Here is a 25,704-nt window from a genome sequence, read left to right on the forward strand (position 1 = left end):
ACCCGAATCCACTGAATGTACAAAATCCAGGGTTATGATTGAAACTCTATCCTCTCTTTGCTTTTTGCCTCCCAGTGTATACCGTGGGGCTCCGAACCAGCTTGGCATAAAAGTATAGTGATGAAATCCTTTACATTTTTTTTGTTCAAGTAAAATCTACATAATTTAAATCAGCACTGTGATTTAGACTATTTAGCCTCAGTCACCAGCAATGAAAGAAAAGTGCCGCTTGCCTCCCACTTACTAACTGTACTGCCAGTTCTTGGGATTTTGTCACAGATTTGATTTCTCCTTGCTCCCCTGCCCCCCTGAAGCGCCTAGAAGAATTTAATTCTTTGACAATCTCAGCCTTCATTTTTGAGTTTCTAGCCCTAAGGGCTAAGGAGGAAAGTCTGAAAATGTGACCTCTGTGTACCCATGAAGGTTAAAACACCGAAAGGCAGAAGGAAATACCAAATATGCGTTATTACTAGTTTTTAAATCCCACGATTTTTTAAGTACAACTCATGACTTTTGGATGACTAGCAAAGCCTGTAGGATGCTTGATACTGGGAACACTTCACATTGAAATAATTTCCAAGAGATAACAGCCACAGTGAAGTCAGCTCTTAATAGTCATGCCATGATGCTAAAGATGATTTATAATTTAAATTTTCTTTCTTTCTTTTTCACAGTTGCTCTGTTTGAAGCCTGAACTGCAAAGTTTTCATTCAGAAGCCAAAACTAACATTAGTCCCTCCCTTTAAAGGGCAGAGGGTAAAAATGTGCAGGACTCAAATGAGCTTAATAGAAAACTAACCGTCACCAGTAAAACAACAGGAAGCGCTTAGATCAGGAGACGTCAGTTGTTGTTGGAGGTCACTGAGCAGAGAACCCCATTTAACACCCAACAGGCTCCAGAAGGCTCGGCCGAGCCAGTAAAGACTCACTTAATGTTGCTATCAAAGTTATATAACAATAGAAACAGCTTAAGAAGAAATCTCCACCCGTTTTGTTCAGCCCAGTAATGTGAAAAGTTCACAAGGGAAAAAAAAAAAAAGTACTTCTCATTGTGAACAAAGTAGCATTTGACAGCCCCACTTCTAATTACTGCTGGCACCTCGGCGCTCACAGCTGGGGACACCATACTGCTGATAAAAGGGATCGTGCGGCGGCCAGCCTGACACCAGGAGCAAGACATCCATTTCGCTAACCAGCTCCCCCTCCCTCCCCTCTTCCTCTAACCACAAGGAAAGGACAAAAAAACCCCCACCAAACCCCTCCTTAATGTATAGTCAAATTGCGGTCAGAGTTATTAACTGGAAAACGTAATGCCAGCTTATCCTGAAGGACGAGCATGGTGGAAGAGGCATGGAGAACTCTCATGTTGCTGTGATTTTAGACAGCTCTAGCCAGAAGGACTTTCTGCTCCTTAAGGCAGGCGCCCAAGTGGGCAAGAAAACAGCCTTGTGTAACTTGGGGGAAACACAAAGGACCCCTGTCTAAAGAAAGTCTGGCTAATCAAGGCTGGGCTAAATTTACAGAGGATAGGGAGTGGATCCCACCCCAGCTGGTGTCAAAGCCCAGGGCTACCAGGCAGGTGCCTGCTAGGCTAGTATAGGCTTTTCACAAAATGCTGGTCCTACAGCCTGCAGGCAGTGAGCCACTACAGCAAGACCATTGCCTGCCCCACGCTGGGGAGCTTCACCCTCTGACTGAAGCAAAGGATGGGTTTGCTCTCATGGCTGATGGTGCCAGCCACACACCGGAACGCTCTGCACCCAGAGAAAGATGCATGAGACCACGCGTCTGCTACTGACAAAGCAGGTTTGGTGCCCTCTGCGTCCACCCTTCCACGTCAAATACCTCACTGTTGGAGATGGGTGCTTTGGGATTGCCTAGTATGAGAGTCATTGGCAACTCTGATGGATACTGCTACTATCACTGACCTCAGAAATTTCCATAAAACGAAGGTAATCACATTTCAAATGCATATGCAAGTTTACTTGCTTAAAAGGCTCTTCAGCTCAAGAGCTTTTACGCTTTGGATTTACAGACGAACGGACTTCATTTAACTTAAGGCTAATTCCATATCTGCAGCTCACTACTGTTCTAATACTTATTATCAGCGGTGATGAATGCTCCTTTCCTCTTCAGCTCTGGAGATTCCAATTATTTTTTCATTTCCTATAACTATTCAGTAAGACAGCAAGCTTCAAGCTATAAAAACATCCACAGGTACGGAGGATTTTCTGAGGACGAAGAGCTGGGCTGCCCACCCGGTGGGGTGTGAGGTAGGCAGGGAAGGACACAAGGAAGCCAGGGTGATCGAGGAGGGTGGGAATAGCACTGCAATGGACCAAATGGTCCAAATGGCTGTAACTGAGAAGCAAACAAGGCAAAGTACGTATATTTTGTAGGTGGTGGTGAAGTCAACTAAAAATGAAACCTTCCACAAAAGCACAGAAAAGCAGAACAAATATATGCATTTCATCTTTACATAGAAACAGAACTGATTGCATTTTAAAAAATGGTAGCTACAACTGCTTAGCCTCTTTATGGAAAATAAAACTACCACGTGCGCCTTTTAAATCAAATATATGCCAATAGAAAATACTTTCACATTTGAAAATGAACAATAAATTAATTTAAAAAAAATTAGGAAAATTTTGCTCTTCCTCCACAGCTAATATGAGATACCATTTGCGTAGACTTCTCGGGTTTGTGGCCTGATTGCTATTACACACGCAGTTAAGCCAAAGCACTTCATTCTGTCCTAGCACTTTATAAACAGCAAAACCGACACCATATAACAGATCATTAATGTCTTTTGCAAGTAATCTTTTGTAGGGAAACTTTAAATATGTTCCTTTGCCACCAGTTCAACCACCAACCTTGCCAGCAGCTCTGATGCATCAAAGCAATCAAGGATATAGGGATTGCTTAACCACAATCTTGTGCTTAAATCTAAAGAACAAGTAGGCTACCATAGAGGGATGTACTTAAATTTTTTTTCAAATACTCTGATGAATCAGGTCGTCAGTGTTTGTTCACTAAAGGAACACAGTTAAAACAATGCTATTGTTGTTGTTATGCTCCCAGCATTGTCAAGCTCAAGTTTCAAAAATCTAAACTGTGACTCCCCACAGTACAAGCCTTTAAAAAAGAATACATGCTAGGCTCCCTATTTTTTGGTTTCTTCTTTTTTTTTTTTTCAGTCCATTGGAAATCTTTTGAAGCTCTTTTCCCTTTACTCCAAATTGTGAAAGTTGGTGTTGAGAGGAAAATGTTTTCTCAAAGAATATTAGTGCTTCTGCAAAAATCAAAACATTTTGGAAAGAAAAGTTTTAGTTTCCAGTGAGTTCCATTACTGTCAACCTGAAACAAAATTATATTAATAATATCTAAAAAGGATACTTTGACATTTTCAGAATGGATTTTTTTTTCTTTCAGAATGGCTTTAGAAATTCTTTTTATGTTATTCTTTCTTTAAAAGGAGGTTAGAAGAGAAACAAAGCTGTCCAGATGACCTGAAATCAAACGCTTTTCCAAATTGCATTTGTGAGAATTATTTTCAATTCCTTTTTTTTTGGGGAAAAAAAAAAAGGAAAGTGGCATTTCCCATGAAACACCACATTTAATTCTCACCCAGTCTTCCTATAGGAGAAACTCTCATACTTCTTATGATGTATGAAATCTTATAATTAAATTGTTACAGCCTTCAAACTTTGAGTTCTGAAACAGTTATCATGTCTGCCTACAGATAAAATCTTGTATCAATAAGAAAGTAATAAAAGCCTGCTCAGCTGGAAGAGTTAATTCTCCAGCTGAAGTGGGTTAAAAGCCGCCCTAAAACATATACTCCACAGTGAGAATGGTGACAGAAGTGGTGCAGTCCTAAGCGAGGACACTTGCTCATGTGAGTTTACCCAGGCCAGCATCCTTCACCGACCTGGCTGGGTTCCTTTCAACTATCATCTTCAAAATGCCTCCAATTTCTGTATGAGATTCTGTTCCTTTCCTTCTCATCTAAAGGCTTCTGATTTTCCTGAGCTGTTAAATACAACACATAGCACTGGCCAGCCAGCAATTTTTGGTGGACAAAAGCCAGATCTGGAAACAGCAGCTGTTTTGATGGTGACTTTTGATGGCTCTTCTTCCATGTCCCCCCAGCACCATTACTAACATATTGCTGCCTTTCCAGTCTTACAGCAATCGTTCAAATCTCATGTGTTTCTGTAACCCAACCTTCCATTTTAAGGTAAAAAGAAAAAAAAAAACCCAACAAACAAACCAGAAAAACCCTCCTCCCTCAGTTCAATCTCAGTTCAACCTTCACTGTCACTGAAGAGGCCACTGCTCCACTTCTGCTAGTAGTTCACCTCATTAGACCTTATAACTGATCTGCAGACTTCCCCTTTTTTTGGTGATCTTTTATAAGACCAACCGGCATGTTAGTTAAGATAAAATTTGTATGCAGAGCCAAGTGACTAGAATAAAATATTCATTTTTACTGAATTAATTCTGAACTTGGAAGCAATGAATACAACAAATGTGCCTGTATTTTTGTATTAATAAAAACCACAATAAATCTTTCCACTGCTTGAACTTCTTTTTTCTTTTTCTTTTTTTCTTTCCACAGTTGCAGACAGCAGTCTTTGCAGCACTCTGCAAAGAACTCTGAGTGCTGTAGTGGTTTCAGGCTATCTTTGCAATCCTGTTCTAATTTAATAAGATTAATGACAGAAAATTAGTCAAGACAAGCGTTTGCCTGTTTCGTTTACCCCGCTGTAGTTCAAATTATAGGCGGGAAGTGTTTCCCCCAAGTACTACTTAATTAGTAATAAGTAGAAGGGAAAGTAAAAGAAAAAAAAGTGTAATCCTTACAGGGGGAAAATATTTGTAGCTCTGAGGCTTTCCTGTTAGTACAAAGGACTGAATTTGAATGATTCAGAGGACTATATAAATACAATTTGAAATTTCTCCCTTGAAAAAGAAATGTTACAAGAAAAAAACCACACACGGCAGATAAACCTCTGTGTACAGTTTACAGTCAGTTTCAGAGAGAGAATCAGTCTTATTGCAGCTGTACATTTCATTAGTTACAAAAATGTAGTAAAGTTTCTCTCTCCCTTATTTTGGCTAGAAGACATAGTCCTGACATGTGCGAATGACTAGCTGTGACAGTCTTTCTTGGAAAGACTTCTTCGGGCTGTCCTGGATTTTCATCTGTATAAGGTAATGTGAATTGTTAAGAAGACAAAAAACTATAACAAGAATAAAATAATATTTTTAGTTGGTTCATTGGGCAAGCCATTATTGCTTTTCTTCCTGTTCTCTACTGCAATATCAAGATGTGACAGCTAAGATTTTGTTACATTTGCAACTTTCCCTGCCAAAGCACAAGGTAGGGATGGTTAAGAGTCCCTGCACACGTGCCCTGTGTTCTCAGATGTGCTACGAGCTCTGCCAACTGCTGCTTGCCCTAACATCCCTCCTGGCCGTTTACTCCATCATTCCATCAGTTTTGAAAGGCGCATTGTACAGCGCAATACTGGGAAGCTGTGCCATCACTTACAGCAGTGGAAAGGACGGCTGGAAATTTCCCAGATAAGATTTTGAGATTGCAAAATCTCATAATGCCTGCAAACCTGCAAAAAAAAAAAAAAGTGTCGAACAACTCAACCAAACTTTGTGGAAGGAAGATAGGAAGAAAGCAGCCATCCTCACAGGAACTCATAAATTGCAAAGAAAACAGATCAATGGGACTCACCAGCAGGGTCCCACAATGCTAAAAGGGAGGATTTTGCTGCCAGGCTACTCCCTGAAGAAGATATATTCAAACTGGAGGAGGTGGGAGCAGAAAGCCCTTGGGGGTTACCAAGAATGTAAGAGGTTACCAGCTGGCTGGCCAAGAAGCCAGCGAGGGTAAGGAGAGAGCGTGTGTGTGCTGCAAAAGCATAGGCTGGCTGACACCTAGAAAAATTATGGTGGTTCTTAAAAACCTTTCAAATCCTGAGAAATATTTCACATCTAGCACAATTTGAAAGATGAATGATGGCTACAGGATGAGTAGTGGGTCTGTTGTGACACTACCCCCACCCTGGGAGCAGGGGGAACGAACGGCTGGCTTATCTGGCTGGACTATACCTAAAATGACCAGAATTACACCACTGTCAAAATGATCAGCAACAAAATTGTCATTAGCACCTAAAATGCCCCCACATGTATAGCTGTTTATATACCACCTGTAAATGGCTTAAGGAATTCATAACTTGCAGAACTGCCAGGGGAATTAGAAGACCAAGCCCTCTTTCTAAAGCGATTTAGGTTCCTAAAAATCCACGTCACTAGATGTCATGTGGATTCCTAAGCAATTTGGGAAAATTACTTTTATTGATTAGTAAAAAAAAAATAATGCAACTATGCCTTCGTACACACGAAATACCTGCCCTGCCTCACCACTCGGAGTCATACTGTAAGGTTTCCCTGAGAGAAAAACTTGTGACTGATTGATTCAGTCCAAACACTGACCGCAGTAATCACCAACATGAATGTCCACCGTATGGAGCCATATGTGAGCAAAAAAATTAAACAAACGGGACACAAAATTTCGTGTGTTAGGGCCAACTAAATCTAAAGTAAGCCTTTAATATCCTCTCTATAACAGAAGCTATTCATAAAAGAGCTGTTGCTTTTATTTGTGTAATTGTTGTTCTTTTCTTTAGGTTTTCTGGAGGGCTTAATTTGCTTTCTGAAAAATACATGCTGATTTATCAAACTTGCGAAACGCTGAGATTTCTTAGGCCAACACCAAAGCAGGGAGTTTAATTTTAAACTAATGGAAAAATGTATTGACATCAAAAGAAACTGAGATGTTGAGAACATCTGCAAATAAAGACATTCAGCTAGGTACTGACCTATACAGTTCAGTTTCTAATTTTAGGTAATCAAAATTAAAAAAAAAAAAAAAAAAGAAAGGCGTTCACCAAACATTCGTTCTTGCTTTTGCAAACAACATTAGACAGGGACAAAATAGTTTTCAAAATCACAAGAATTCTAACTTATATGGAGCAACTGAATGCACAGCATATTCGTATCAATGGGAGAATTAGCTTATGAAGACAAGAAGTAAAAGTATAGAAAAAGGAGAAAAAATAAGAAAGACAAAGCAATTACTGGAGCTCCTACTACCACCCCTTTACCCTGTCAAACCCCACTACTGTTAAGGCATATGGCACAACGTGTGATCATACGGGGACATCTCGCTATTGAGAGATGCTAAAAATACGGAGAGAAACTTATTCCCAAAACTGAGCTTTTGGGCTAGAAATTCTATTTATACAGCCTCTCTCTCCCCCACCAGAATTTTTTCTGGAAGTTGATGCCAAAAATTGAAACCAGACTAAAAACTCATTGAGGAGAAAATGTTATTACCTCCCCAGCCACCCACTGGCTGTTCAAATAATATTGTATATATCTGTGCACTTCTGCATATTTATTGAATTTGTCAAGTTTTTGTTCCCAAGTAAAACTTATTGGCCCTGTCAAAAGTTCACCAGCTGCACAAGTGACTTTGATGGCCTGAGGAACAGCCCTGGCGCTAGCGTCATGGAAGAGCCTGTGGCTTTCCTCTCCCTTTTCCAGCTGAGATCGGTATGTTGATGCATGGGGCCCAGAGAAGATACAGAAGGAGGGAAATTGAAAAAATAATAAACAATAAAAATATAAATTACAGAAAGCGCTCACCAAGCCATCCTGGTTTTATTATATGGCCTTGAGAAGGAATTTTGTATTTTCAATCAAACTATGTGGAATATGCATTGTAAACATTCTGCACCCACTGCTCAACATTTTTATGGCTTAGTAAGGGAAGAGCTAATAGGAACGTAGAGTGGGTTGCTACATAATCCTTGTGATGTGGCTGATGGGCTGTCACGTGGGAAGAACAGGGTTGGCAGGTGTCATCTCTTGACATTGCAGAGGATGGGAGCAGGACTGTGGGGATCCGGGGGAACGAAACAGAGAACTGGGCAGAAAAACCCCTTTTGCAGCAGGGTGATGAACAGCACCCTGGTACTAACGTCTTTGGAGGGGCATCTGTCCCCCAAGGTGGGGAGCGAATGGGAGAACAGAGACTTGGAATAAAAAATTAAGACATACTCGCCTACATTTTTCTCCTAATGATCTAGAGGGCAACACTAGATATACATGCCGTGGTAGTCATTCATGCCCAGAAGGCCTCACACGTTACAAAATTAGAAAGTAAGGTGGAGGGAGGGGAAAGAAGAATGTAGAGAAACAATACTCTGTAACACAGCAAACGTAACAGGCTAGAAATGTTCAACCCATGTCTATCTCATGTTGGTACTTACACAATGGTTTTCCCAATGTGCTTAAATGACTTCTCCACAAATTCACGGACACTATGGACTTCCCCAGTGGCTATGACAAAGTCCTCAGGCTCATCCGTTTGCAACATCAGCCACATGGCCTGCGGAAAGACAAAGTCAGATTCAGTGCACATGTAAGTGGCCTCTTTGGTACATGATATTATATTACCGCATTTTTGATTTGGAAATAACTATACATACACATACATATCCCAAGATGGGAAAATTAGCACTTTTCTAAAATGGTGGCTATTAACCAGTTCAGTGCAGCGCTGAAAAGAGTTCAATTGTTTCTTATTATAGAAAACAATGCTGTATTTTATTTTCAATTTGTCTCACAGCAGGGGTTTCTGCAGGGGAGACTTTAATATGTTTACTTTTGAACACTGAGACTAGCTTTAGTGCTCAAGAGCATGGATTCACTTGTTTAAAGCACTGCATGAATTGACACAGATATGGGGAAAAGAATAAAATTTTGTAATGTTTCAGTCCTGTTGTCTGTCATAGAACGATGTCAAACATATTGAATAATGAAACTATGGGTCCTTTTGGCTTTTTCTTCCATCATATTTATTTTGGCTAAGTTGAGATTTTAATTACAAGTAACTAAAAAGGTAACTAAGAATAGTCAACAGTGTATTTGACCAGATTAATCTGTTTTTCCCCGCTAAATATGTGCTGAATGTTACATATTAAAGCACCATAGCAGAAACCTTTTCCTTTGCCACAGGAACACAGAAAATGTTGGTAGACAAGTGAGACAACCATTAACATCTCTCTCAGAGAACCGTTTGTGTAGCGGCAAAAATCGCAACAGGTTTTGAAGCAAAACTTCATGAGATTGTCAACATATTTGCATTTCGGTCGAGCAGGTTTACTTCCAACAGCAATGTCTTTCCCAGAGTCCCCTCCCACAAACAAGTAATGATGGATGAGCACCATCTCAGAGGGTTGGCCAGCTAAGTCAGCATGAAAGCGGGAAAGCAGATGGAAAAAGAGGCAAGCAAAGACAAGCGTGACTTGTCTGAGCTATAACGGCAGGTACATTTCAGCATTCTGATGTGCAAGCCACTGCTCTAGCGACTGGACTATTTGACTGCCTAGGAGCTGTAGGTGGACAGAATAATTATTACTTTAGATCAATCAAAATGATGTAAACACTTCATTTCCTTTGGAGAGGAAAAGGGAATACCTGTATGGCATGATCCTCATTTAATAAATAACCAGAAAAGAAAAACAAAATAATTCAACTTTCTCTCCATATGGTAAAAAGGACTGTCATCTTCTCACAGCGTAATCCACAACGCTATTTGCATTGACCTCTTCACATCAGCTTTAAAGAAAACAACTTTAGTAGGTCCCTTGATGGTAGTGGATACTCTGCAAATCAGATTAATAAAAGCTTTGGGACAGCTCAGTTTCTCTTGGTAAATACCACCTGAAATATTCAATTTTTCCCCTCTATTCTTAATAAATCAGTGTCCAGCATAGCAAGGCGATACATTCCACTTAAATGGTTCTATTTGCAAGTCATTTTTCTTCCCAGTTATTATTTTATGCATCTTCCAAAGTTTTGACAAGATTTTATTAACATGTTCCTTTTGAACCTTTTTGCTTCTTAAACGTGTGTGGAAGGCTGGGGTTTGGGCAACTGCTGTGTAAGTCCTTGACATTAATTGTGCTTTAGGGATATGACCTGCTGGGCAGGACAATGGCAGCAACTTTATTTTTCCTTTCCAGGGCTGAACATCCTAGCCAATGACGCAGAAATACCCGACTGGCTGATGAAAATCCTCTTGTGGAGAGGAGATGTCTTAACTCGTATCTCTCATATGAGCTTTCTTGGAACACTGGGGTTTCCCTGCTGATTTGAGAGGTCGCCGTAAATCACCAACTCCTGTTTCTTCATGACTGGACAAGCTTGCAGGATTCACAGTAGCAACAGCTTCACAGAAAGGTAAAACGAATATCTAAAATAAGTAATTGATAGCTCTGGTTCTCCTCGTCCCTGATTTCACAGACCTTCAGCTTTCATTAAGTAGCTCAGTTGAAAAGAGAGTTGAAAAGAACAAACTTCTTCCTATGAAGGCACTATTAGAGTGAATAAAGATTTCCAAGATTAGACAGTCAATCAGTCAGAGTCAGAAGTTATAGCAGTCCTCCTCCCGACTTTAGTGGCTGTTTGCTGTACATAACGAATTCAAGATCTTGCCTTTGAAAGGTACACAGCACTGTAGTCCAGTTACATCTGACAGAGATGTAACAACCAAACCTCATTTATTGGTAAAAATCACATCCACTCCCAAATTCAGTAGATTGACCAAATATGCAATATTTACTACACACTTCTGTAAAGTAGTGTTAGCAGGTCTATGTCGAAGCAAGATCAGACTTATGATAATTTTTTGCCGTCCCTCCACTTGTCAAGACCTCAGTATTGTAATTCATTGGCCACAAATTTAGTGAGGGTGCTTATGTTGAGACATTCAACAATCCAGTGAGTGTTTAAAATATTTACACATTAATTTTGTGTATTAATATAAAATACCATTAGAGGTTTCTCCTTGCTCTAAATCTTGCGCGACATTGAAGGAGACAGCTACAAAATGCTAACAAAAACCCAGCCTTCGACAATTGGTCCCACCAAGTTTTACGCATTTGGATGTATCAGCTCGTCTACCATTTCAAAGAGCAAGCAATCACCATCTTAGAAATACAACTTAAACTGCAGTAAATTTCTACCGGATCAACTTAGCAATGATCAAACAATGCAGATAGAGTTGATAAAAGCAATTTTTGCCTCAGCTCCTACCAGGAAAGAATGTTTAGATTAATGATTACTTGAGAATCTATCACTGCTGGTTCTTTTATTTTTTCTGGCATTCACAATTGTTGGCACTTACAGTTACCTCCATCAAATCAGGTATGAAAAAAATGAACATGCTAAAAGTTGCAAACAAAGTAAGCGATAGCTCTGTTTTGCTTTGAGGAAGGCGACCAAATGCTCTTGCTTCGAATGGGTCTGCGTGAACGGTCTGTAAAAAAACCACAAAGGCGAGCCAGAAGATAGGAAAATCTTTGAACAAGCTCCGTATTCAAATCTGCATTTCCACAGGTACAGCCTGTGACAACCAATGAGAAATCCGTGTACGAGCAGTAGCTATACGCTTTCCCTACAGCAAGCGCCAGGAATGTGCTTCCCCCCACATCAGACTCATAAAGGCCCTTGACCTATCAATTTCTAGGCATTTCCTTTAAGAGTTCACATTGTACCAGACTCTGAGCTGAGAATGAGAGGAAAGGGGGAGATACAGCTCCAGGTTTATTTGTCATTACTGAATGGCTTACTGGTTTTAACAGAGGGGAAAAGCTTTGTTTAAATTTCCACTGAAAGTAATTAATGGTTATTGACTGGCAAATGAAGAACAGGTGACACTCTGAATTAGAAGATAAATGATCTCATGTTCTAGCGTGATAATGGGTTAGTAATTGCTACAAAGCCTCAGCCTAGTGCGTCCCATCATAATGCTAGATCATGTCCAGAACACAAAGGCCTCTGTGTGAGAGGTATTCAGCCGTTCACCTCCTGATACAGCTGCAGAGTGATTTGCTCCATTTATTCTCTGATGGACTGCACAACTGAGGCAAAAGTTCACCCATTCTCACCTTCCTGTTCACATGCTGAACCACATGACCCATGACATGGCTGAACTGGGATAAAAACATTGCCCAGCTTTGGCTCTTGGCTATCTTTTAACCATCGCAAGGTCATGTATTTTAGGAATTTTTCTGGTGCAAGAATGGAGAATCGTGGATTTTCCTGTATTTCTTTGCAAAGGCTTTTTTGGACAGGCTGACAGCAAGTAATGAAATTACTTGTGTTCAGTTCTGCTCCCTCTCCACAATCTTTTGCTCGATCCAGTTAACTAAATGTGGGCAAATGCTGCAAAGGAGGAGAAAACTACTATGGAAACAATTCAGTCTTTGGCTCTCTTAGAACAAGACTGTTCCTTTAATGGTGAATGTAACAAAACATATTTTTCATATTTGAACTCTTTTTGGCTCTGGTCTAGTGACTCACAAAGTCTAAAGGCAATACTATGTCATTTACATTTAAAGACAGAAACCTAACCAGAAAGAGATACGTAGCAAGTCTAGCAAGCGGACACACTTTTATGATTATGTGGACTAGGATATCTGTTCTGCATGCCTGAACTGCAGCCTCTGCCAAAAGCTTTCCTCTTTCATCTTTCCTCTCTTCCCTTTTCTGTATATAAACCCCTGCCAGTACTAAGCACCATTTTCAAGCAACAGATCTAAAACATGAACCAGTCTTCTCCCTACCCAAATTTCTTTGCTTACATAGTGTTTGCACCTGGACTAGTGAAGGGGAAAACCCAAGCTGGACTAACACAGGCCCCATAGAGGTACATTCTGTTCATGCCACTGCCATTATGGTTGTAATGCGCCTGCTTGTCTTGAGCATCTGGAGTACGTTGTAGGTGTGTTTCACCATTAACTTCCAGTCCAGCATCCCAGTGAGAAAACATTTATTAACTGGGCTGTCATCCATGGATAACAAAGACTCGGTAGTTGAGATTATGTTTAACTCTATATTTTTGATACTTTTCTTTCACTGTCTGCTCTAGCACTGTATACTGTTAAAATGGGCCCATAATCAGGTATCTGCCTATTTAACAGACAAAAGAAATACAAATCCAACTTTCTGAGACTTTAAAGCACAACCAATGATTTCTGCTCTGAAAATAAAAGATGATTATGGAAGAGAATGAATAAAGCTTTTTCTTATGTCTCATCCGATGCAAGACTCAAAACAGATATGAATAAACACACAATGGGATAAATGGAATATGTTCGTGTTGGTACTAATTACTATTGCCCTGCACTGCTACAGAGCATTTTTTTCAAGCCCTATACTGTCAAAAAATCTTCTGTACATATTTCTAGGTATTATGCAGAGGAATTCTGACTTCTTTGCCACACACACACACACAAAAGCAAACCAAATCAGTAATGTTTACTTTAGAAGATGGAATAGATAGTTGTAGCTTGATGCAGGGTGCATTGTCCGTGTGTTTCAGAAACAAAGAAGCAGACTGGTGAATGTCTAGCTCTACTTACTTATCACTTGCAGAGGGCATGGGTTACCTCAAGGCTGTCAACAATTAAGGAGCAATTTCTGACTAAGTCAGAAAACACTACCACCCAGAGAGACCCAAGAGTACATTATCACCATTTATAGAAATTCTGTCTTTACAGTATTCCATACTCTATTGTCTAGAAGTGGGAAGAAGAATTCAGTGGGTTGGACATGGTACTCTCTAGCGATCCCAAACCTAGCTATCCTGCTGGGGTCACCACTGAGAAGGAGAATTGAGCATTTTGGGCCAAAGCATGATGAGCCTTCACAGGGATGTGGCAGCAAAGGAGAACCTTCTTCCCATATGGTGAGCACAAAGGCCTGGCATGACTGCTGTTCCTGCATGCATCATGAGGGACTGCTGCCTTCGTGCCACAAAAGACAGGGCTATTGTGTCACCTCCCTCTCCGCATTGTCCCAACTCAATTACACTGGCATGGAAAGAAGCTGCTCGGCATCTTCTGTGCTGCACAACGTGGGGAGATGTCATGCCCATACACTTCCTGCCTGCCTGGATGTGAAGCCAGTTCCAGATGCCATCACCCGGCTCCTGCTGACACAACCCAGCTGACTGGCTGTGGTTTCTCAAGATGCTACAGAAATTACCACAATTGCTGATTGTGCCTTAGAAAAGTGAGACTGGGGACATCGACTCAGAGCTCTGAACCCAAACTGACTTCCATTTTACCTATTTATTTACTTTTGGAGGAGCAGGGAGGGAAGGAGAGGTGCTACACTGGCTGAGTCACATACATCTGATTGACTTCTGCAACTGTTAAAAGCGTAGGTGTGTACTGGGTGTACCCGGTAGGCATGAGAGTGTGTTATATAAGAAGACTATATAAAGAGACAGTGATACATACATATAATGCACAACAGAGGGGAAAAAACCTCCTTACACATGTTCTGCACACAATGGGGGCATAGCACATATGGCTGAAAAACACTAACAAAGCTCAATTGCAGCAAAAAAGGTCTTGTGATCAGAGTAAAGTATAAGCTGCCTCTGCCTGAAAGCCAACACAAAAGCGTTGGGCATGATCCCATGCTCCCTGCCACAATGGGAGTTCAGTCTAAGTAATGGCTATTGCTTTAGTACTTGTTTCTGACGATGTTATAAGGCAAGGCAAGCACGGCAGGGAGTGTCTTGCCAAAGAAAACCACAGGGATGTGCTGCCAGGCACGCTGATACTCCCAAGGAGCCAGTGACAGCAGGAATATGGGAGCATGTGTAATCAATGTGCTCCTATGCTTTTTTTTCCTAAAATACAACCCTTCCTGCTCAGTTACTTAAAAAGTAAGGGTGCACACCTGTCAAGCAAGAACCTTATTACGCCATTACAGTTTGTATTTGAAAGGCAAACTGAAGTTCATGACTGAGGTCATTGTCTATCATTCCAACAAGAGTGACACTTTTCATAAGCTCAACCCTCTCTCAAAGCCTACAGTAAATGAGATATTGCCCAAGAAGCACAGGACACATGCCTCTTCCTTTCCCCTGAAGAGTCATCATCCTGTTTTCTCAGATCACCAAAAATCACAGCGTTGGTGCAAGATCTGTTGCTCAAGGAACCTCCAGTCATGGAAAAACCCTTCTGAACACCATTTAAGTATCTATCAGATCTCATCAGTTTAAATACGTTTTGATATGCTTCTTCCTTAACAGGGTAATGCTGAACATAAGGACTCCAATGTCTGTGTACAAAGCTTTTCCTTTAGCGTTGTCCTTTCTACTCACGCAGAGGAGACATTGAGTACTTATGACATGGCAGCTGCTTCCATTCAGAAGAGCGACGTTTGCAAACCATAGGCAGTTACATCACCGACAGAAAAGGTATAAAATGAGAACAGATTCGAGATGAAAACATTTTCCTCTGAGAGGAAAACCACACCATTTGATAAAAAACAATAATGGAAAATTTACCTTAAGAATCCCAAGAAAGTAAACAAACAACAAAAATTACTTTTACCGATATACATACTACAAGTATCCTCAGGTATGGTTACAGAGATAATGTATTGCGACTCATTTTATAAGCTTTCTCACAGATTTCCAAAGTTACAGTTGATAACTTGCCACAGAAGTAATTTGAAGTACTCTTGCTGATTTAGTCAAATCCTACGGTTTGGCTGTAGATGTGAACTTGTTCAGAGCTGAACTGTGTTCGGATCCATGATTTTTTTCTTTCAAATTAAAAGAGTGTAGTTGATAATATTTAAAGATAATAATCCAACAATTATAAAGTTACTAAGATAACAAAATACCTGATAATCTTAGTGGAGCATCTTGAATGAAAACAATATCAATGTCTTCTGAAACAAAAGCCCTCACATCTGTAGGAAATACTAGGAAATGCTGTCTAACTTTTCTCTTGTAAGCAGATAGGCCGATTGTTTTACAGATCTCAGGGAGGACTCGTGAAACTTTAGTAGGCAGTTTTATTAATAAAAACCACAAGAATTATAATCCAGATAAACCTTAAAGGTCAACCTTCCCTGTTAACGCAACACGATGTTTCTCACATGCACCTTGGTTGAACACAAAGTTCTCATTGTGTTATCAAAAACTAGATTACTGCTTCTTTTTTTTTCTTTTTTTTTTTTTTTTTACGTGTGTCACTGAATGTCAAAATATTGTTCTTTCAATACATGGAAGTATTTGTATACAGTTTTATAACTGATCTTTAGTTGCTAGCTGGAGGCAAAAAAGAAACAGTAAAGCTGCTTGTTGGGAAACCTTACCAACAATGAAAATTAATATAGTCCTTTTCTCCTGCCAAAAAAATTTGAACGGATTTTTAGGTCCACAATGGTTTGTTTATTCTTCAAATGGTTAAATTGGAAGTGACATGTGTGACACAAAGCAATTTAAATGAAAAGATACAGAAAGGATGCATATATGCTCTGTTTCTTTCGTTTTAATTTTGGAGGATATTGTCGCAATTGCTAACAAAGGGGTGCCTTGGATTCTGTTTAAGAAAAAAGGGAAAGAAATTCAAAGCTAAACAGAGAAAAATGAGAAAAATTTGAATTACAGAAAGTACGTGTGAGTTTTAACCACTCAGATTTGTATTACCTAGACAAGACTATAGAACAAATAAATGTTTCCCAGGCTCCACCTAGCAGACAATTCTGAAAGATATTTGACCCACTTCCCCCTCCCTTTTTTTTCCCTTCCAGAATTAATTTTCCCTGCTATTTTTATACGACTGAAAGACAAAATACCTCTTCACAAAGAAGCAGACTCCCATTTGACAGGATTACTCACCACTAAAGTAAAGGGTTGTACCCAGGTTGCGGTGAGGGCAGAGAAGTCTTAGGGACCCATGCCAGGAAGGACTGGTTGGGGCCACGATCTAACCACAAGAAAACAGACGAGGCTTTCAAGTCAAGTACTGGCATGTCTACTGGAGCAAACCGAGCAGCCCCAAAATAACGATCACAATGTAGATATTGATCACAAAATGTTTACAGTGCAACATTTGACTATAAAAAGATCCTGGTTCATGCTTCTGACACCTGTTTGCCTCCTATTTCTTTCCTGGATTGCTCAGACACTTACAGCTAAGTGCAACCTGACGTACTCCTTTTGACCGGGGTCAGAGGAGCAGCATGATGTATGGGTCAAAGTACTATTGATCTCCACACAATCAAAAATGCTGTTACCTATACCATGATTCAGGCAATTACTTGGTCTCTCCAAATCTTCCTTTACTTTCCTCCCATTTGTGAACGTTGCCTCTTCGGCTTGCTAGCTTCCCCACTCAAGGTTTATAGGTCTGCAGGGATCTGCCCAGTGCCTATCCAGAAAAGGGCCCTGACTCAGGTTAAACCACTAGTAGTGGTGTAAAAAAATGCTGAGAGCAGCAGAGAACTGCCAGAACACAGGTAGACAGGCTCAGAGATAATAAATCAGTACTTCATAATGTTTATACACGTTTGAGGGTATAATTGGGAAGGAATAAGAGCAAGCCTTTATGATAGTAAAAGCAACAAAGCAAGAGCACCAAGATAAAATTTATGAATAGTGGTGGTTTTTTTTTTAAAGAAATACAGAGAGATAGAATGAGTTCATAACATAAAATTAACCTGAATTCTATCTTATAATTTACATTTCCCCCCCAAATTTCCAGAATTCTTGCTTCATGCTTTTGAACATTAAGGCATTTTCTCCTCAGACTGCTACCAGTTTCCAAATGATGTTACACTCCTGAATAATAATCTAAGACAGTTGACTTGAAATGTTAATTTACTTATCCTGAGGAAAACATTTACTATTCATTGGGTTCTTATAAAATTAGAGTTACCCTCGTCTGAATAATCTGTGTAAATAAAGAGGCGTGCTATCTTTAACACATCACTGAAACTTCACCTTCTGATTTTAGTCCAGTTTTCAGTCTACTGGAGTTGGAAGTAAAAAAAGATTTTCACCATTAAGTCATCGCTACTTACAAGGCAGTGGTAAAAATGCAAGCATCGTTTTACTAACTATAAAAAGCAAGAAGTCACCTGAAAAAGTATCAAGATGCTGAAGTAATCTCATTCCCGGTTCCATGGAATTTTTCTTTTCCTTTACCAGAACATTTCAGGTGACAACATTTTGGAATTTGATGCTAAATTCTCTCGGTTGAGTAGAGGCAGAGACAAGAGCACAACCTTGATGCCTGGGGGATATGGTAATGCAATACAGAGGGATTTATTTTCTTTTTTATTTTTACCTCATGTCACAAGTTCAGTTTTAGGCCAACAGTACCCAAAACCTCCACCATGTGATGTAGCAGTTTATGCAAAGAGTCTGGCGGTTTTAACCCAAACCCTAGGAGAGAGGAATCCGCCTCACAGATTTGCTGCCACAGCGTTAGCATTAGTGTTGCTCTGACCAAGTTCCTCCATGTTCAGGGTCGGATACCAGCTCGTTGTCTATGCCATCTCAAATCGGGGCATGGGAATTTCAGCTGGAAAAAGTTAACGGGACAACAACCCCAGAAACCAAAGGACGTATTTTAGAAGTCTGTCTCTGCAGCGCAGATGTGAAAAGGCAACAGGAAGATTTGAGCATATTCAAAAATACATTTGGAGGGCACTTCGCATTGACCTTCCCTTGGCTAGTTCTGGTCATTCTGATTCCACCGTCATTAATAATAACTACTTCTGCAATGGCAGTTAGTCGCACCAAATCCTAACTCAGGGAAAGGGAAGCGTCTGCATTAAAACTGTAGATACGGCTGCTCTCCGCGGGCTAGTGTCAAACTGGAATAGAAAATTTTATTCAGTTTGTTCCCAGCAATAAATACAGTCCTGGCATCCTGGATAAATCCTTCACATAACAGCATGTGTTCTTTTATGCACCCTGGGAGCGATTCTATTTAAAGCCATGGAATTGTGGGTGTGAGACTGTAAGCACATCCACTTACCCAAAACAAAATTAAAACCTGTCTTATATTAGAGTCAGGAGAGCTGTTACGAAAAATGCAAACCATATGAAGTTTTAAGTATACTTATGTTTTTTATCTGTCTCTGTGTAGCATATACAATTGACTTTCACTGCCTGAGATGAAGTGCTGACAAGTGTTTTACCATATTATTACAGAATACCCCAGTAGCATTATCACACTTCAACTTTTGCTGCAATAAATCTCTGCTGCATGCACGTCAGAAGTCATTGCTCATATCACATCCAGACAAAGTAAGGGCCCTCCCTCCCCAATGGACACGAACGAGACTCTACACACAGGAGGTATTCTGCCATTAAGGCTGGAATAACCCCCACAGGCCAGACACCAGGAACAACATTCCCACAAGCATTACTTGGCGAGGGCCAGAGGTCTGTTCTCAGGCAAGTAACAGTGGCACAGGCGTGAGTCATTGCAGAACGCAATGGATTTATCACCAGAACGACATTATCTTCCCTTATATGTTGGTTTCCATATGCAAGTCTCTTTTAATTTTTTATTTTTATTTTTATAACTCAACCGCTGAAACACGTTTCACATGAATGCAACTCTCTGCTCTGTATATTCTTTTTAAATAGCTGTACCACAAACCATATTCTAATTGCATGGGTCCAGCTTCACATCCAGCCTGTTTATTGATTTCAGTTTGGTCAAAGCAAATGACGAGCAGACCACCTCCAGTGTCTCAATCTCAGTGGTGACAATGACTCGCTTTATGGCCTTGACTAAAGCATTTAATCTTACCTCCTAAATTCTGCTGTCTGTGAAGCTGGAGTGACAATATTTATGCAATTAGAGTCCTGTAAGAAAGTTAAGGGTAGCACAGACATTTCAAAGTGCATTATTTGTTATAGAATTAGATAGCTTTGCCTGCACTTTTATAGTGAAAAAAGTATTTTTCCCTCTAAAAGGTGGGAATTCAAACAGTCTTCCTTTATACGCTAGCTCTGGACTAATAAAAAAATGAATTAAAGGAGCAAGGAAACACAAGGACGAGAGCGCGCAGAAATGATTGTTAGATTACACATTCTGAAACTCAATGAAATAGACATTTCTTGAGATACTGCACATTTCCGTTGTGATGCAAGAGATAAGTGAGATTAACTACTCAGGCGATCAAGATACTAATAAGCAAGCTACAGTGGTTCCTTGGTGTCTTTCTCTCTCTCACCTAACCTTCAGCAAATTTAATTTTTTCCCCTTTTGCACAATAATTGCAGGAAACCTAGGAATAAACTCTTTGAATCTTTTCCCATAGAAGTGAACTTCATCCTGCAAACTGTGACCGATTCTGACTCCCCAGGAGATTAATTTCATGAATTTCTACAGCCTAACTGTCAATGTAAGAGAGAGGAAAGTGGGGCCTGTAGTTCACGTTAGCGTAAGCAGCTCTCTGACGCTGCAGGATTTTCTACATCAGACCCAAGATGTGGTTGTAAACCCAGGTATGAAATGAACTGTTGCATCAAATGGTGAAACAATAACTAAACTTGCTATTAAACCTCCTCCCTTAGCATTCTTCCCCTTTCCAGCACAAAGAAAAAGACCAAAGCATGAGACCATGTGGGAAGGAAAGGGAACAAAACCATCTAAACTGCACATCCCAGGGAAACATCTAAAGCCCGAGACCGCCGCAGCCAGACCTCCCTTGAATCCCGCTCTCTCTAGCTGCCACCTCTCCTCAGTCCCCATGCTGACCCCCTGAATCAAGCCAGATGGGACTGGCGGAGACATGTCAAGGAAGTGCTGAAAAGGTGACTTGGGTCTCTGGCAGCTAGTCTGGAGCTCGTTTCTATGCAAAATCTCTGGGGGCTGCTGCTTTGCAATTTCTCAGGAATGTTTAATTCTCCTCATCCCTTTGCTGAGTCTCTCTGGAGAGGTCACGGAGGCCTGTGACATCCCTGGAGGGCACTGCCTAACTAAATTAGCATGAGATAACTTTGGACTCTCTTCCAAACAAGAAAATACAAGGGAGAGAATTTCATTAAAAGCAGAAGACTAGGTGATCCAAGTTAATCCCAGCCCAGAGCTGCTGCAGAAATGTTCTCTGTTTATATTTTGACTTTACTCTCTGTTACAGAGTTCACTGACTATAATGGAAGCTGTGTTAAGTGCACAACTTGACCTCAGTTGACCAAATCTTAGTTTCATAATAAAGACAAAAAGTGGGTTTGGCGGCTCTAAAAGGTTTGATTAGTCGCTCTTTTGCCTGTTTGTGTGTGGCTACGTAGGGTGGTAAGTAAATGGTAAAAGATAAACACTGATGTACTTCACTCTTTATATGAGGTTTTAAATCAGGAAACATGAACTCTTTAATATGCAACAGTATTATAACTGATAAATATACATGTATAGACTTAGCATTTGTTAGCAAAGCAAATACGACCAAGTCCCAAACTTGCTTTTTTTTTTTTTTTAAGACTTGTGCACACAAAGTTTTGTTTAGGTTCCCTCAGTGGATGAAAGAAAAAAAAATCTACCTCAGGAGGTAAAAAGAAAAAGGCAACTTAGAGAGAGGGAACACCGACATCTGCACACACTTCTGCAATAGCCCGTTTCCCATGCAACTCAAGGGAAGGGTAAGACACAAGGGTAGCTCAATGCACCCTGCAATAGCCCACCTCATCTTCCAGCAGTGAGAGAATCGTAGAAAACACCTCACCAAATACCTCCAAAACAGGGATTCAATGCTCTGTATACAAACAGGATGGGGAGTGAATTAGAAACTTTTCACTTGGGCTGAGGTCATAATAGCTGACTCTAGGGAAACAGGGGATGAAATAAAAATGTACTGAAAAAAACTAATTGCTTGAGCTTGATCTATTGGAAAAACTGGGTTGGCGAGACCCAGGAATTCACACTTCAAAGTAGTATTAAATATACCGGTAGTAATAAACTGAGACCACCTAACTTAGTGCAATATGAATGAATACCATATTATTCTTACAAACCTGAGATTAGAAAGTGATTTAACATTATTAAATGCTGTTCATAAGCCAGTCCTGCAAAACAGCATGTTTTGGATATGTTGGGACAAATACTTCTCCTTCTGAGAAGACAAGAAAAAAAGGAAAAGGTACAAAAGTTCATGCAGTTCACATTAAGGACAACCCAATGTGCTCTCTCCCTTCAGGAAGGAAACATTAGCATGGCCTCTTAGCTACACTCTGAGGGCAACGATCTGCTGGGAAACATGACTTCGAGTAGACAAATCTTGGGGCACCAACAGGCTAGACTAGACTTCTTACTCCTGTCATAACTGTCTCCTTTTCACAGGAGGACTGCTGCTTTGCCATGGGTGCCACCGAGATTGTACACGCACCGTTAAAAATCCAAGCAAATTTTCCGGCTGAGCTTTTCTGGGAGAACTGAGTGTCTGTTTACTAGGTGCTTTTTCTAGTCTTTCTCAAAAAGACGAAGAGATACACCAAAGGAGGAAGTTATTCCAGCATGGGAGTGAAACTGGAGAAAATGCATGAAAATCAACTCTTCCTTCCACAGTGAATACTCCTTCCCCCTCCCTAAAGCTTGTTTCATCACCAAAAGCATACCCTGAAATCAGGCATGTGGGCCCAAATCCTGCCCCCCTGGACTCAGCCAAATCTTTGCTAGAGACTTCTGTGAGGGTGGAATTTCATTCTCAGTGCAGGAGCCTGTCACGGCCAAAGGGGAAAAAAAAGGGTGTTTTCCACACAGGCTCTGCTTTTCTACTTTCATGCCCCTTGGGAAACTGGCGCAATTAGATCCCTATTATTATATACTGGAAGGGCACATTTGGCACTGCATGTGAGTTATGTACTTTAAAAAGTTTATATGCTTAAAAAACAGAGGGAAATTTTAAATATAAGCTACTTTCCTTCAAACACCAGACTTTATATATAAACAGTTTGGAGCTGCTATGGTCTGGTAAGTAAATAATTAGGAAAAAAAATGCATGTGAAATATATGATAAGCTGGCAGAGAAAGATTGCTAAATCAGATTCTTCCCCCTTTTTAATGCCAAAACAAGAGATAACAATTCATATTTGTGTCCAAAAAATAATCAAACTAACTTCAAATATTTGAATGAGAACCACGAGGAAGGAGACCTTAAATTTATAGCTACAGGCTTTTGTCTTCAGTGTAGGGCTCCTGGAAAGGTGCAAATAGGAAAATTAATCCAAACAAACTAAAGGTGTGATCTCAACAAATCTACTTATAACTGCATTAAAGGCATTCTTTGTCAAAATGAGAGTCCTCCCTTTTATCTACCTAAATTCAGAACACACTGGTCCTGAATACAAGCCCACATTGGGGTTTAATGCAACTGAACTGATCTACTTTACGATCTCATCCAGGCTGATTTGCCTGGACTAGACCCATCGGTCTACTGCACTGCGAGGAACAGTTTGCATGATGAGTGATAGACTCTTGGGGTTCTTACTATAAACACTGGATTTTCTTGTTTTTATTTTGACCTAAAGACAGCTCAGCTTGCGTTCTACTTCCTTAAGAATCTACTTTCTCCTCCACGAGTTTTAACTGGATACATCAACCTGCATTGCCCTAAATTATCAGCAATGGTATTTTGAAGCATTTACCAAATAATCTGTTTTGTCTTCTGAGAAAGCAGCAAGTCAATGGTGAAGAAAATCCTTGCTTTTTCAAATACAGCATGCACAGGATACACATACACTCTATCTATCCATCCTCATATATCATATACATATCCTGGTATGTCAATTAGTCTGTAATACGCTTTCATATATTTCTGGGTAAAGGTACAACAGAAACCTAAATAATTTTAATCACATCTGAGCTTTTATATGCCTTACCGGAACAGACCTAGATAGTGAGGAAGTGTTTTGTCTTTATGTCGCAGGGCAAGAAAGGAAGATGTCTTTTTTTCCCACTCCCCCAGCAATTCAATGCCTGGAGGAGCAACAGGAAAGAAACCACGGTGACCTTGCTGAACTTATGGAAGCAGCTGCCAGCTCAGCAGGAGGAGCATTGCTGATGGACTGGAGTACCTACTGCTGGAAGAAGCCTTTAAGCCAGTTCTTTCCCTCTCTCTATCTTTTTTTTTTCCACATCCTCTACCCCTAAATTATACAAATGTAAGAGCAAGAGAGGACTTTCAGAAACCTCAGAAGTCAGCTTGTTATTAGACTGGATAAAGAAGTCGCCGAGTTAAAGTTTCCAGTTATCCATACACAACCAAAACAATATAACTGCCGTATTGAGCAAGCAAAGCATAACTTTGTTCAAGGTATGATTTATGTATTATTTCAACCTTCTCAAACACTTTGTCTTTTGACACATTAACATTCTTGCTCTCTGAATTTAAACTTCTAAAAAATATTTAAACTTCCAAAAAAATTAAAACTTGGCAGATGTGAAAAACCTGTGTCTCATACGTAGAGAAAAATATCACATAAAAGGAAAATGCTGACTTTTCTAATTCTAGTTTTAAAGGTGCCTTTGAAAGTCTTCTAGACAGTTATCACAATAGAATTCAGCAGCAACTTATTTCCTCCACCTTTGAGAAAATGAAGTTATTAAAAGAATAGGAAGCAAAATAAGCAGAGATAGTGAGAGGAATTTTTATTTTTTAAGATTAAAAGTGCGAGAATGTCAGGGAAACCAGAACACAGCTGACTTCCTGATCCTGAACACTTTAATACACGCACGTAACCTTAGGCATCAAAGTGGTCTCATGCACATATACATGGGGGAAACGCACACATCTTCTCGTTGTACCAACGCCATGCAGAGATGCCACATGGCACTGAATCATGACAGGAAGTTAATCAAGGTTTCTTTTTGTTTCCCCGGTTGTGAAGTCAATGTAAATGCATCGTTTTAAGGCTCTGTTAGAGACCTTTAAGTGAAGGCACTTGTGCTTGTGATGGGTTAGGAGTGCACAGCAAATCTGCTATCCTGGCTCAGCTACACAAGGCAACTCACTAAGCCACAGTAACTTGTACATGTAACTCACCGCTAAGTGCCTGTTCTTCTTCTGCGTTTAGTTTTTTGTTTGTTTTGGGGTTTTTTTTGTATGTTTGTTTGTTTTCAGCCCCAAATCTAGGAAAGTCAAGCACAGGCCCTGGTTTTGCAAATATTTCAAAACACAGGGTGTACACAAAACAGGGCTCTGGCCGGAAGCTTCATCAAACTCAGACCTTTAAAGAAGAAGTTTAGGCCCTGCAGTTGAACGAAAGAGGTGTTATGGGGCTCAATGCAAAAGGCAGAAGAAGAGGGAGGGGGAGGAGAGAAGGAGAACGTTTTCTGGCATCTGACTCAAGTTTAAAACTGTGTTTCATTTTCTTAAACAAAACCAAAACACTCCTCCAACTTTGGGAAATCCCTAGAAAAACAACAGAAAACATTGTTTCAGAAAGCAATTATGGTCGCTAAAATGACACATCGTTTATGAATGAAAGTACTTAGAAGAGAGTAAACTAATTCTTAAGGACAATAGCAAACACGCATTGGACCTAAATTTGCTGTTTCCTTGGCACTGTTACATTAGAAATTCAATTACTCAAGATTTGCACTACTGTAACAAAAAGCAGAGCCAAGACCCTTATTTCCATCAGTGACGAAGAAACACTTACATCCTAACTGTGGAAAAGTCTTAATAAGACTTCACAGAATGAATTATTTAATCAGTAAATGAAAACATAGACTGATCAGAAAATTCCTAATAGTATTAACAATAATAATAACGGTAATGATT

The 25,704-nt window shown here is 40.1% G+C and overlaps 1 protein-coding gene across 1 annotated transcript in view; it reads right to left on the reverse strand.

Moving 5' to 3' along the window:
- GMDS (GDP-mannose 4,6-dehydratase) overlaps window positions 1–25,704 on the reverse strand; it is a 427,638-nt gene that overhangs the window by 75,263 nt on the left and 326,671 nt on the right. The window contains exon 8 of the mRNA XM_074576072.1: window positions 8,355–8,473. Within this exon, the coding sequence (XP_074432173.1) occupies window positions 8,355–8,473 (119 nt within the window). The remainder of the gene's footprint in view (window positions 1–8,354; window positions 8,474–25,704) is intronic.

Source organism: Larus michahellis, chromosome 2 (genome assembly GCF_964199755.1).
Source record: "Larus michahellis chromosome 2, bLarMic1.1, whole genome shotgun sequence".
NCBI classification, from domain to species: Eukaryota; Metazoa; Chordata; class Aves; order Charadriiformes; family Laridae; genus Larus; species Larus michahellis.